The following is a 13497-nucleotide window of genomic DNA, read 5'->3' on the forward strand; positions in this document are numbered from 1 at the left end:
TCACTGAGCACTTCATATCCAGTGACACCATGAAAGATGCACAGAAGGTGGAAACGAAGAGTGACAGTATTGCAAAAGAAATCCAGCGTCTGTTTCAGAAACTGAAGGCTGAGACGAAGGAGGTGAATCACTCTGCAGACCCAGACGAACTGGACAAACACGTCATGACTGAAGTCATGAAAGCCATGGCAAGACGAATGGGACTGAAGGATGAAATCAACATCAGCTACTTAATTGATGATCCATATTTGAATCTGGGTGGAGGACGTGGACTTGGACGACTCAATCCAATGTTCACATCTGAAATGGTTGCACTTGCTGGTATTTTAGCATGTTTTGCATACCAGTTGAGTGGAAAAAAAATACAAATTCTTGTTTGCTAAAGGAACTGAACAACTGATCAAACTGATATCTTCAAATGCATTTAAAACATTCCTCAAAGGAGGTGCCATGGTAAGAAGCTGTACTTGTGCACATTAAATCACAGGTTTGAGGATCACAGTCTGTACTGATCAACACTAAACCTGTATTGAAATATTCTGATTGATCGCCAGGTCGTAGGAGGAGCTGTTGGAATGGGGTTTGCCCTTTCTGAAGCCATCGACAACTGGAAGGATTTAATCAAGAAGAATCATGTGACCGAAGCCAGCCAATCATTGAGAGACACAGCTGATGCCATCAAAAAGATGACCCAAACACTGAGAGAACAGTTGGACAGCATCAAGTATGTTTTCTCTGTATCACTGTCACTGTATCACAAGCTGTTTAGAAAAAAATGGTAATTTTCTTTGTTGGAATTTATTTAATAAATAAATTCCCCTTTTTAGACATTTGAGAAACTTTAAAAGAAGGGCTTTAAAAGAAGTCACATGGCTTCCAGAGAGCAGCAAGCACCCTCCTTCCGAGTGTATAAAAATAGGGACACAGCTGCAGTTCAGTCTGTCTTTCCCTCTGTGAGAGCAGAAAGTATCTTCAGCTGCAGATCATCAACAAGCTTTATTTCACAGAGGCTTTCAGAAACAGGCAAGTTTCTCTACACAGATCTTTATTGTCAAAATGAGTGTAATGCACTATGTGAACAAAAGTACATGGACACCAAGTACAGCTTATAGATCTGTTGTTTACAACTGTTTGTGTTACTGGTTGATTGTCCATGATTAATCCATCAATGTATTCTGAAATTCTCGCAGCTTTATTAGACTTTATTAATCCCTTCGGGAAGGGCCCTCAGGGAAGTTCGGGTACCAGCAACAATACAACACCGACAGTCAGAGCAAGAATTAAATAGAATATAGTATAATGAAAAATAAAAGATGAGAGGAATTATGTACAAACACTGCACACCAGCATAGTTATTGATACACAGATGAGTTATTGCACGTGTGTTGTATCAGGCGAGCTGTACTCATCCCTCCTTCTCCTTTATCCTCCCCCTCCTGCCAAAAGCAGAGTTGTAAAGTTTGTAAAGGTTGCCTCAAAATCACCTTTTTACATGATGAGAGAAAAGAGGTTATTATTTCTCATCACATACAAATGTCATGTATGTATATTTGTCACCTGCCAATCTAAGCTGCGGAGGGGTGGGATCCCTGTGCGGAACATTTAAATTTCTCTACGGAGGACACACGGGAGGACACAGGAGACACACAGGCGAACGACTGGATTTTGGTGAGATCGCGTTTTATTCTTTTTTTAATGGAGCGACGTCTCACCGAGGAATAGCAGGTTCATTTGGACCGTTCTCCCGAACTCCGAACTAGAAATATTCTGTATATATTATTTGGGGACTGATCGGGTTGCACTAAACTCTGGGGATTACAGGGGAGAAAAAGACCGGTTGTGTCGCGCTGCTTGTGTGCGCGAGCTGATCACCTGTGCTCTGCCTGCAATACAGCGTGAACTCTAAACAATCGATTTCTGGCTCCTCTGTGCTTTTCTAAATATTATTGGGATTTTTGTGTGGTGTGTGCCTTGCGGTTTTTATTAAGGGATAAACCAGCAGCAGCAAAATAAGACCCACCCGTGAGAATAGTGCGTTGTGACGTTTTCCTGATTTTAAAAAACAGGTGAATTGTTACAAGTTTGATGGATCGGGGACAAAGGAGTCTCTGAGTCTGTTGGTCCTGCTCTTGGGGAGCAGCAGCCTGTTACTGTTCAGGCTTCTCTGAGCACTGATGACAGTGTGCAGAGGATGACTGGCATCATCCACAATAGTCCAAGAATAGGATCCAAGAATAGCATATGATGAGCATTTATATAACATTGTTTTGGTATCCTGTGTCAAAATGGCACACAAAAATGTCAGTGAGGGGATCTTGCCAGTTTGGTGTGCAAGAACTTGTCCTGACCTCAAAGCCATCCAATGTCTGACCTCACCACCATGGAGGAAGGCAGAGACGCATTGCTGAACAGGCATTGCTGAACGGGCATACTGAGCTCATTCCCAGGGGCATTCCTAGGGGCACATGCTCCCCTGTTGCCAAGAAACACTGGTTATGTTATGTGATATAGCTTCCTGCGGCCCCTCAACCATATCAAGTCAAATAGGCTATGATATGTGATATGAGTTTTTTTTTCGCATTAAAGTTAAGGAGAGTTCTACCAATCATAAAAATGATGAACCATACGTGCAAAATGGTGGGATGTTTGGATTGCAGCTTAACAGAACAGAACTTATTTAACACACCGGATAAACGTATTGTCACGACCTAGTGTTTATTTATGGTTTTGTAGTTTTGGGTTTTAGTTTAATAGTTAATTCCTGTAGTTCTAGTGTTTTGTTTCCCTGGGTTTTTGTTTAGTTCTTGTCTAGTCTTGTCTTGTGTTTCCTGTTTTACTTTGGTAGTCCTGTCCCCCCTGTGCATTGTCTTGAGTTTTGTTTCCTGTGGTTTCCCTCCTTGTTTGATTACCTGCCCTGCCCTCAAGTGTGTCACTGTGTCTCGTTGTCTTCCCTGGTCCCTTTGTATATAGTCTTCCCCTCTGTCTTGGCCAAGCGGCAACCTTCGGGGCTCAAAGTTGAAGCCCATGCGGAAGTGTCAAAACTTGTAATTCACACCGCAACTGCTGGGGGCTGGCTCCAAAAGCGAGTAATTTCCCATAGACTCCCATGTTAAAATGGCCAACTTCACAGCAGAAAAAAACATGTTTACAGCCTGGTACAAAAAACCACTCTGGTCTCAGATGATAGGTTCTCTTCTAGTGTCAATTGTAGAGGGGGTGAATTTTTTTACAATTCACTCGTTTCAATTGTATTCTGACTTAAAATTACGCCTAATTATGGGCGTTGCCGCTTGAGTGACAGACAGTTGACGTATCACAGCGTGAGTTTCCTGCTTCCACGATCGCCGGCCCCCCTAAACCCCGCTCGTGCTCCCCCTTTTTGTCCATATTTGGAGTTTTGGCGGACGTGACGCTGCCAACATGGCGGCGGTCATCAACGTCCTGGAACCTCCCACCGAGCCTCAGAACGGCTCTTCAGAAACAAACGGGTGACGTCACGGAAGCTCTGTCCATAGTTTTTACTGTCAATGGTCTTGGCTAGTTCGTCTCGTCCGGTGTAGGGTTTGTGTCCATGTCTCGTCCATGCCATGCCTTGTTCCTCACCTTTGCAGTTGGCCCGCGGGCCGTAGTTTGGACGCCTCTGGTCTAGATAGATGGATAGACAGATGACTGGTGGATTGTTCAAGATGATTTTAGTGTAAGACATGTTTGAGGTTGTGATTCGATACAAATCAGGTTGTTTTCTGTGATTATGCAACATCCCAACAGGCAACACAAACTCCAGCCTCCTGGATTAAAGTATTATTTCCATCATTCACTCACTGGTTGTTCTGTTAATCCACACAAACCATACACATATAATGTGATGTATTGTGTCTTGTGTAAGCACACTGCTTTTATACTTGCCTTCCAGCACTGTTATACGATGACACTCAGTGTTCTCTGGCCTACTCTCTACAGACTTCTCTTCAACTGAGTTTGAGGAGGACACTGAGAACCTTCATCATGTCCACTGCTGACAGACTGCTGGATGAGATCTTCTCCTGGATAGAGCAGAGGGAGAGCTGTGCTGCTAAGCTGAGGAAACTGGCCCGGGAGCTGGAAGAACTCAGAAAGAAATGCAAAGCCACTGAATGTGTTGGCAGCTCAGTGGCGGTGGCAGGAGCTGCCTGCTTGATTGGAGCTGGTGTGGTCACTCTGTGCACCGGCGGAGCAGCTGCTCCATTTTTAGGTGTGCTAGGTGCCGCATATACAGGTGTGGGGACCACCATCTCTGTGGCTGCTGAAATCATTGAGCATTTCATATCCAGTGACACCATGGAGGAGGCACAGAAGGTGGAAAAGAAGAGTGACAGAATTGCAGAAGAAATCCAGCGTCTATTCCGGAAACTGAAGACTGAGAAGGAGGTGAATCGCTCTGCAGACCCAGACGAACTGGACCAACACGTCATGACTGAAATTATGAAAGCCATGGCAAGACGAATGGGAGTGAAGCATAAAATCAACGTTACCTACATCAATGATGAGCCGTATTTCACTCTGGTTGGAGGATGTGGACTTGGAGGACTCAAGCCAATGATCGTTAATGAAGCAATGGTTTCACTTGCTGGTATTTTATCATGTTTTGCATACCAGTTAAATGGGAAAAAATACAAATTCTTGTTTACTAAAGGAACTGAACAACTGATCAAACTGATATCTACAAAAGGATTTAAAACACTCCTCAAAGGAGGTGCCAAGGTAAGAAACTGTAGATATTTGAGGTTCAATCTGTAATAATCAACGCTAAACCCATATTGATGCATTCTGATTGATCACCAGGTCATAGGAGGAGCTGTTGGAATGGCGTTTGCCCTTTCTGAAGCGATCGACAACTGGAAGGATTTAATCAAGAAGAATCATGTGACCGAAGCCAGCCAATCATTGAAAGACACAGCTGATGCCATCAAAAAGATGACCCAAACACTGCGAGAACAGTTGGACAGCATCAAGTACGTTTTCTCTGTATCACTGAACTTTTTCAGACAAAAATAGTAATAATCATTTGCTTTCGACAATATTTGTTGGTTGGTTGAGGTTTTTTTTTTGCTCCTAAGTTCCACCCTGTTCCTTTGAACTTATTTACAGGATGATGCTAAAGAAAGTGGTTCAAAGACAACAAGAACAGCAGGAGGAGATCGCCAGAGAGAGAAAGGCTCAGCAAGAAATAGAAAGGTAACGATGCAAGACACAAACATAGTTCAGGAGAAGAAATTAAACCCGAGGACGTCTAACTGTAATGTCATATTTTTAGGCATTAAGGCAAAAGTATTTTCACTTTGAACACACTGTCATTAGGTGCCGAATCTCAACCAGATCAAACACATGAAGACAAGAAGCTGAACAAACTGGGCCCCTAGTCTTCTAGAAATATAGTTCACAAAATCCCAATTGTTCTAACTGTGACCTCCCTTATTTTCACAGGAAAAGGAGGATGCTTGAGGAAATGACTAAAAGACAACAAGAACAGAAGGAGCTCGCCAGAGCGAGAAGGGCTAAACAAGAAATAGAAAGGTAACGATGCTAGACACAAACATAGTTCAGGAGAAGAAATTAAACCAGAGGACGTCTAACTATAATGTCATATTTTTAGGCATTAAGGCAAAAGTATCTTCACTTTAAACACACTGTCATTAGGTGCCGACTCTCAACCAGATCAAACTGGGCCCCTGGTCCTCTACAAATATTTAAACTATAGTTTACAACATCCTAATCGTTCTAACTGTGACCTCTCTTATTTTCACAGGAAAAGGAGGATGCTTGAGGAAATGACTAAAAGACAACAGAAGGAGGAGATCGCCAGAGAGATTAAGGCTCAGCAAGTAACTAGAGAACGGCAACAGATGCTAAACAAAAACACTGTTCATGTGAAGAAAGAAAACCACAACACTGTCATTCTTTTGATATTCCTGGGCATTTTATGCTTTTATATGAAACCATCAGTTCACTCTGACCACAGTGTCAATGTGTCACCTGAAAATGAGGGGGGTGCTGAATCTCAACCAGATCAAACAAATGAACACAGTCAACAAGGTGGACAACCTGAGCAAAGCAAGGACGATGACGAGAGAGAAAGTGACCAAAATGAACAGGGTGGGGGTGAACAACCAGGTGGGGATGATCAAGGAGATGAGGAGAGTGATAGTGAGGATGAAGAGAGTGTTGAGAGCGACGAAGACAGTGAAAGTGAGGAAGAGACAGAAGACAAAGAAAGAAACCGTGACATCAACCAACCTCCCCCAGCAGAGGTGAGGGTGGGGTTGCTCAATGTTCGTTCAATTAACAACAAAAGATCCACAATCAATGGGCTCATAACGCAAAACAACCTGGACCTGTTTCTGCCAACAGAGACGTGGTTACAAGGAGACACTGCAGATGAAGTCCTTAGTGAAGCATTACCTCCAAACTTCAACAGCTATAATCAGCACAGGGATGGTAGAAGGGGAGGGGGGGTGGCCATTCAGTTCTCACCCGTGCTGCAGGGTGCCCCTCTTTATTTTAACTACTTAACAACCTTTGAATGTGTGGGTGCAGTCCTGCAACATGAGACGTGGGATGAACCGATCCTCTTTCTCAACGTGTATCATCCACCAGGATACACCCTGACCAGGTTCAGAGCTTTCCTGGACGAGTTTCAAATGGTCCTGGATGACGTGAGTGAGCAGTACAGCAGCATCATTGTGACCGGTGACTTCAACATCTGGGTAGACTTTGAAAAGAGGACCGCGACCGATGAGTTTGAATTTTTATTGCTGATCAATAACCTTTTTCAGCATGTAGGGGAGCCAACACAAAGGTCAGGTCACTTTCTGGACCTGGTCATCAGCAGAAATGTTGATATTCCTCATCTCGTAGTCCGGGACGATGGAATATCAGATCATTACACTGTTTACTTCAACGTAAAGCCGAAGTCCACTGACACCAAGAAGACGAAGACAGATGAAGATGAGAAAGTAAAGAGACTCAAAAGGCAAGAGGAATAAATGTCATGTCAGCATTACTGACATGACATGAAGTAAATGTTTGGCAGTTAAAATAAAAAATTAAAGAAAAAGCTGCAGTGTGAGTGTTTATATTTAAACTATGTCATACATAAAAAACATTTCAAACCAAAAACATGAAAAACTTTTTAAGGTGATAACATGTTTCCACATCTGATTGACAGTTGTTGGGCTCCACCAGCTTTTAAAAGAAACACTTGGCTCATAAATTGTTAAATGTACCATTACATTAACACACTCTACTATAAATGTGTGTGTGTGTCTCATGATGGGCAGGGTGTGATGTGAATATTTGTGTAGCCTGAAAATTACTGTCCAAAGGAATGCGACACAAAACCAAAACAAGAAGCTAAAACAGGCTAAACGTATCAGTAGAGCTAAACAGTGGACCCATAACTACAAAATAAAGTGATTCTGGTTCTCTGACTCTGACATTGGTCGTCTACAGTGTGTCCAGGGCTTTCTCTTTACAAGAAGTCACGTGACTTACAGAGGATGAGCGGCAGGAACCCTCCCTTCCACAGTGTATCAACACACACACACACACATATACAGTTCAGTCTATGTGAGAGCAGGAAGTGACTTCAGCTGCACTTACTACCAGAAACAGGTAAGTTTTATTTCTGCAGATCTGTATTTGAAAACTCTGAGTAGGCTATGCAATAGATATAATATACTATGTGATCAAAGACACACATGTCTACAAACGTTTGTCCATATAGCACGAATAGATCTTGATACATACGGCTCTGTGAAGACATATTTGTATATTTATCACGCTGTCGGATTGTTCTTATTTTTTAGGTTAGTTCTTTTTCAGAAATATTTTATTAATCCCAGGTGATTAATAAAGTATTTTTGATTCTGATTAATGAGAGTTCTGTCATAAAAACAATGAACAACATGTGCAAAAAGATAAGGATCTGCAGTGTCGCTCTATTTACCTGCAGAAGTTCAATGTCCAGCTGAAGTGATACACAGAGACAGACACAGAGTCACCATAAAAAGCTGTTTGTAGACTGTTTTTAGGTGTAGAAATAATTTTTCAATCTTTTGACAATTTAACAAGCGTTTCTGTGTAAAGCTTCATAAATATGATAGAACTTTCAAATTAGTTGGTTTGGAAAATGCATAAACACAACTGATTGTCAGGGAGGAGTCGAACACAGATCAGATCAGCACACACCTCAGAACGCAGTGCAGAAAAACATGGCTGATTATCAGCAGGCTGTGTAGACCACTATAAAAGCAGATGTTTGGCAGTGCCTGTTAACACATCACCAAGATGTAAAGACATTGACCAGGATTTTACAGAAGCAATCGTTGCTGCACATCAGTCCAGAAAGGGTTAAAGAACCATTTCCAAACAATTTGGAATTCAACATTCTCCAGTGAGACCGATTATTCAAATTCAACCCAAGATCAGACCGTGCAACACAGAAAAAAATCCAAGAGCTACATCTCCGAGCCTTCAGGTCTCATTAAGCATGGTAATGTTAAAGTCTTTGACAGCACAATTAGAAGAAATCTGAGGGATTGCGAGAAGAAAGTTCTAGACAGTAAATGGAAGCATGAATGAGATTCACAAAACTCCATCTGAACAAAGTGTTGTGTTTTTTGCCTGCCTCTGTCTCTACAGGCTCCTCTTGACCTTCCTGTGACAGTTCTCTTCTCTTCAACTGAGTTTGAGGAGGACACTGAGAACCTTCATCATGTCCACCGCTGACAGACTGCTGGATGAGATCTTCTCCTGGATAGAGCAGAGGGAGAGCTGTGCTGCTAAGCTGAGGAAACTGGCCCGGGAGCTGGAAGAACTCAGAAAGAAATGCAACGCCACTGAATGTGTTGGCAGCTCGGTGGCGGTGGCAGGAACTGCTTGCCTGATTGGAGCTGGTGTGCTCACTCTGTGCACTGGCGGAGCAGCTGCTCCATTTTTAGGTGTGTTAGGAGCCGCATATACAGGTGTTGGAGCCACCATCTCTGTGGCTGCTAAAATCACTGAGCACTTCATATCCAGTGACACCATGAAAGATGCACAGAAGGTGGAAACGAAGAGTGACAGCATTGCAAAAGAAATCCAGCGTCTGTTTCAGAAACTGAAGGCTGAGAAGAAGGAGGTGAATCACTCTGCAGACCCAGACGAACTGGACAAACACGTCATGACTGAAGTCATGAAAGCCATGGCAAGACGAAATGGACTGAAGGATGAAATCAACATCAGCTACTTCATTGATGATCCATATTTGAATCTGGGTGGAGGACGTGGACTTGGAGGACTCAATCCAATGTTCACAGCTCAAATGGTTGCACTTGCTGGTATTTTAGCATGTTTTGCATTCCAGTTAAGTGGAAAAAAATACAAATTCTTGTTTGCTAAAGGAGCTGAACAACTGATCAAACTGATATCTTCAAATGCATTTAAAACATTCCTCAAAGGAGGTGCCATGGTAAGAAGCTGTACTTGTGCACATTAAATCACAGGTTTGAGGATCACAGTCTGTACTGATCAACACTAAACCAGTATTGATATATTCTGATTGATCGCCAGGTCGTAGGAGGAGCTGTTGGAATGGGGTTTGCCCTTTCTGAAGCCATCGACAACTGGAAGGATTTAATCAAGAAGAATCATGTGACCGAAGCCAGCCAATCATTGAGAGACACAGCTGATGCCATCAAAAAGATGACCCAAACACTGAGAGAACAGTTGGACAGCATCAAGTATGTTTTCTCTGTATCAATGTCACTGTATCACAAGCTGTTTAGAAAAAATGGTAATTTTCTTTGTTGGAATTTATTTAATAAATAAATTCCCCTTTTTAGACATTTGAGAAACTCTCTTGAATGCCCCCCCCCCCCCCACACACACACACACACACAAAAAACAATCAACACAAAGGTCTCTCATTTTAGGTTTGGAGCTTGAAAAAAGGGTCGCTATCCCAAAACACTGGAAACTTGGCCTACATTCTGTCAGCCATCCACAGATATTTAGAAGGAAAAACAGTTAACAACTTGCATGCCATGTTTAGATTCAGTAAATCTCGTATTATGCTAATGGTACTGCCACTTGTCTTATTCACAGGAGGATGCTAAATGAAATGGCTAAAAGAGAAGAGGAGGAGAGACTCGCCAGAAAGAGAGAGTCTCAACTGAAACGCACAGTAACACATTGGCTGCAAAGCACTAAAGGTGCTCAAGAGAAGAAAGGAAACCAGAGGACTTGTTTCTTTATTGTCATATTCCTGGGCATTTTATGCTTTTATATCAAACCATCAGTTCACTCTGACCACACTGTCAATGGATCACCTGAAAACGAGGGGGTTGATGAATCTCAACCAGATCAAACAAATGAAGACTGTCAACAAGGTGGACAACCTGAACAAAGCAAGGACGATGAAGAGAGAGAAAGTGACCAAAATGAACAGGGTGGGGGTGAACAACCAGGTGGGGGTGATCAAGGAGATGAGGAGAGTGATAGTGAGGATGAACAGAGTGTTGAGAGCGACGAAGACAGTGAAAGTGAGGAAGAGACAGAAGACAAAGAAAGAAACCGTGACATCAACCAACCTCCTCCAGCAGAGGTGAGGGTGGGGTTGCTCAATGTTCGTTCAATTAACAACAAAAGATCCACAATCAATGAGCTCATAACGCAAAACAACCTGGACCTGTTTCTGCCAACAGAGACGTGGTTACAAAGAGACACTGCAGATGAAGTCCTTAGTGAAGCATTACCTCCAAACTTCAACAGCTATAATCAGCACAGGGATGGTAGAAGGGGAGGGGGGGGTGGCCATTCAGTTCTCACCCGTGCTGCAGGGTGCCCCTCTTTATTTTAACTACTTAACAACCTTTGAATGTGTGGGTGCAGTCCTGCAACATGAGACGTGGGATGAACCGATCCTCTTTCTCAACGTGTATCATCCACCAGGATACACCATGACCAGGTTCAGAGCTTTCCTGGAGGAGTTTCAAATGGTCCTGGATGATGTGAGTGAGCAGTACAACAGCATCATTGTGACCGGTGACTTCAACATCTGGGTAGACTTTGAAAAGAGGACCGCGACCGATGAGTTTGAATTTTTATTGCTGATCAATAACCTTTTTCAGCATGTAGGGGAGCCAACACAAAGGTCAGGTCACTTTCTGGACCTGGTCATCAGCAGAAATGTTGATATTCCTCATCTCGTAGTCCGGGACGATGGAATATCAGATCATTACACTGTTTACTTCAACGTAAAGCCGAAGTCCACTGACACCAAGAAGACGAAGACAGATGAAGATGAGAAAGTAAAGAGACTCAAAAGGCAAGAGGAATAAATAAAAAACATTGTAGGAAGATATTAACAAGTGATTAATAAAGGAAGGAAAACTAACAGAAAATGACTGGGATGAAGATCCCAGATGGAGTTTTTTTTAATCATAGTACAGATTTAGAGGCATACAGTCTGTTGTTGAAGAGACTTTGTGCAAAAGGTGGGCTCCACCTCCACCGAACATCTGCAGAGTTCATTCACAGCTACACTGTTTTAAGTCTTTACTGCCAAAAGAGACTCAGACATATTAAATCCACGTCTCTTTACTATGGGATTTTTTTAATAGCACTGTCTGATTAGATGATCTCTTTATGAGGCTGTTCAGAGTAATGTTATTATGAAGCTGTACGTGTGATACAAGAACAATTGTATTATCTTATGTGTGCATTTCAAATTGTGAAACACTGAATTAATTTTAATAAATCTTGATAAACCTGATAATTGTACTGGTAATTCCAGTGTTGCAAAAACATGTGTTACTATAACTGATGCATAACTAATAAACTATTGTGTTGCAGCAATGTAGTCCCATTTATAATCATGTCTTTCACTTAAGTGGTGACCGCTGTAGGTTCCATTACAAGCTTTAAAATCAAATTAAAAAATGAAAAAAAGAGGATTTTAATAAAAATGTTAAACATTCCCATGAAAATAATATCTACACAAAGCTCTGCAGCAGGAGTGGCATGTAACCTGCAGTTCAGCTTCCTTAAGACTTCTGGAAAAGGATGACATGTCCGGATCAGGGTATTGTGTCACGACCCAAAGTCAGTTCTGTGGAACCCCTTAAACACAGCCTTCAACAAAGGCTCTTTTCTCCTCTCCTCTAATCACAGCTTCCTGCTTCCTGGGAATCACAGCACGTATTTCTGCTGTTTTCCAGCCTTTAAAGGAGTTTCCTGTGTCGCCCCTACAATCTGATTGGTCACCCCAAAACCTCTGACGCAGGGTTGGCTTCCACCTCCCTGGAAAAGAGCAGACTGCTAAAGCAGTCTGCTCTAAGCGGTTTTGCCTTTTCAGAGTCACTCTGTGCATCAGATACAAACAGCAAGACGTCTGAGCAGTGGACATAGGATGGTGAGTTAACAATAAGCTTCCTGTCAGACTCTTTAATGATTTAATTTGAATAGTCGAAGTCTCTCTGCTTCTTTAGTTTTCCTGAATACTTCCTATCCCACCTTGGGGTACAACGTGGTCCTACAAAGCTGTACATGGGTCTGCTGGCTTATTTTCATACTGCTCTTAGCTGCAGTGTATCACTGTGTGTGTTTCTGTCAGTGCCAGCTTTCAACCTTTCTTCTTCCAGTTATCGTCACAGAGAAGTTGTGTTTGGCAATGTGATCTTTGTTTCTTTGTATTTAAAATCTGGTCGGAGGACACTTGTAGGGCAATGCAGGAATAGATTGGTGTTTTGACATTTCCAGTTCTCTCATCCTGAAGTCAAATGGCTTTTTTAATGCCTAAACAAGTTCCGCACAAAGTCTAGAGATTCTTGTGTTTTATTTTATGGCAAAAAAATAAAACAGGTGAGATTACAGAGGCAGGCAGGGACATTAAACTTCACAAGCAGTGCATCATAGTGAACATGACACTGATAATCATCTTAAAAAAAGAATAATAAAGAAATAACAATCACAATATCAGTGGATTAAAATGGGATTCATCCTGATTCCAACAGGGAGGATTGATGGCAACAACACTGTTAGAAGCTTTGGAGCATTTGGGAGATGGAGAGCTGAAAGAATTCAAGTGGTTCCTGCAGCAGTCAGACTTCCTGAAACGCTTCCCTTCCATCCCAAGGAGCCGGCTGGAGAATGCAGACCGGCTGGACACAGTGAACCTGATGGTGCAAACGTACAGCCGTCTGTGTGGGGACGTGGTCAGGAAGGTGTTAAAGAGGATGAGGAGAAATGATCTGGTGATGCGTTTATCAAACAGGAGCTCAAAGCCCACAGGTGGGTCACAGAAATGAAAGAGCAGCACACTGTGCAGCCACAGCAGTGTTTCCTCTGCTCTGTGTGTCATACAGTGCTCATGTGTTCGAGACTTAACAGTGTTTTTGTTCTCCACAGACGTGACAGAAGTGAAGCTTCTGCAACTCCACACATCGACCCAGGTCACCCTGTCCAGGTGTGCAGGACAGG

The 13497-nt window shown here is 42.6% G+C and overlaps 2 protein-coding genes across 4 annotated transcripts; both read left to right on the forward strand.

The window, feature by feature from the left end:
- The first annotated feature begins 942 nt into the window (after positions 1 to 942).
- On the forward strand, positions 943 to 11791 carry LOC114440038 (uncharacterized). 3 transcript variants are annotated; one of them, XM_028412298.1, is made up of 7 exons: positions 943 to 1023; positions 3961 to 4740; positions 4822 to 4991; positions 5128 to 5214; positions 5464 to 5553; positions 5786 to 7009; positions 11345 to 11791. In XM_028412298.1, exons 2-7 carry the CDS (start codon positions 4006 to 4008, stop codon positions 11355 to 11357), a joined length of 2319 nt encoding a protein of 772 aa, XP_028268099.1. In that variant the 5' UTR covers positions 943 to 1023; positions 3961 to 4005; the 3' UTR covers positions 11358 to 11791. The 3 variants fall into 3 exon arrangements, with proteins under 3 accessions (XP_028268099.1, XP_028268100.1, XP_028268098.1); XM_028412299.1 differs by lacking the exon at positions 11345 to 11791 and having other exon boundaries at positions 5786 to 6287; positions 6388 to 6685; XM_028412297.1 differs by lacking the exon at positions 11345 to 11791 and having other exon boundaries at positions 5786 to 7079.
- LOC114440051 (uncharacterized) lies at positions 7589 to 11791 on the forward strand. Its single transcript, XM_028412319.1, has 4 exons — positions 7589 to 7650; positions 8680 to 9487; positions 9589 to 9758; positions 10123 to 11791. The coding sequence occupies exons 2-4, from the start codon at positions 8753 to 8755 to the stop codon at positions 10874 to 10876; spliced, it is 1659 nt and encodes a 552-aa protein (XP_028268120.1). The 5' UTR covers positions 7589 to 7650; positions 8680 to 8752; the 3' UTR covers positions 10877 to 11791.
- Positions 11792 to 13497: the final 1706 nt, after the last annotated feature.

Source organism: Parambassis ranga, chromosome 8 (genome assembly GCF_900634625.1).
Source record: "Parambassis ranga chromosome 8, fParRan2.1, whole genome shotgun sequence".
Lineage (NCBI taxonomy): Eukaryota > Metazoa > Chordata > Actinopteri > Ambassidae > Parambassis > Parambassis ranga.

Bases quoted from the DNA above. Each gene is read 5' to 3' on its own strand.
- LOC114440038 (XM_028412298.1), top strand. From the start codon at position 4,006: ATGTCCACTGCTGACAGACTGCTGGATGAGATCTTCTCCTGGATAGAG. The intron at 4,992-5,127 runs GTACGTTTTCTC...ACTTATTTACAG, and splicing joins GAACAGTTGGACAGCATCAA to GATGATGCTAAAGAAAGTGG. The intron at 5,554-5,785 runs GTAACGATGCTA...TTATTTTCACAG, and splicing joins GCTAAACAAGAAATAGAAAG to GAAAAGGAGGATGCTTGAGG.
- LOC114440051 (XM_028412319.1), top strand. From the start codon at position 8,753: ATGTCCACCGCTGACAGACTGCTGGATGAGATCTTCTCCTGGATAGAG. The intron at 9,488-9,588 runs GTAAGAAGCTGT...ATTGATCGCCAG, and splicing joins TCCTCAAAGGAGGTGCCATG to GTCGTAGGAGGAGCTGTTGG. The intron at 9,759-10,122 runs GTATGTTTTCTC...TCTTATTCACAG, and splicing joins GAACAGTTGGACAGCATCAA to GAGGATGCTAAATGAAATGG.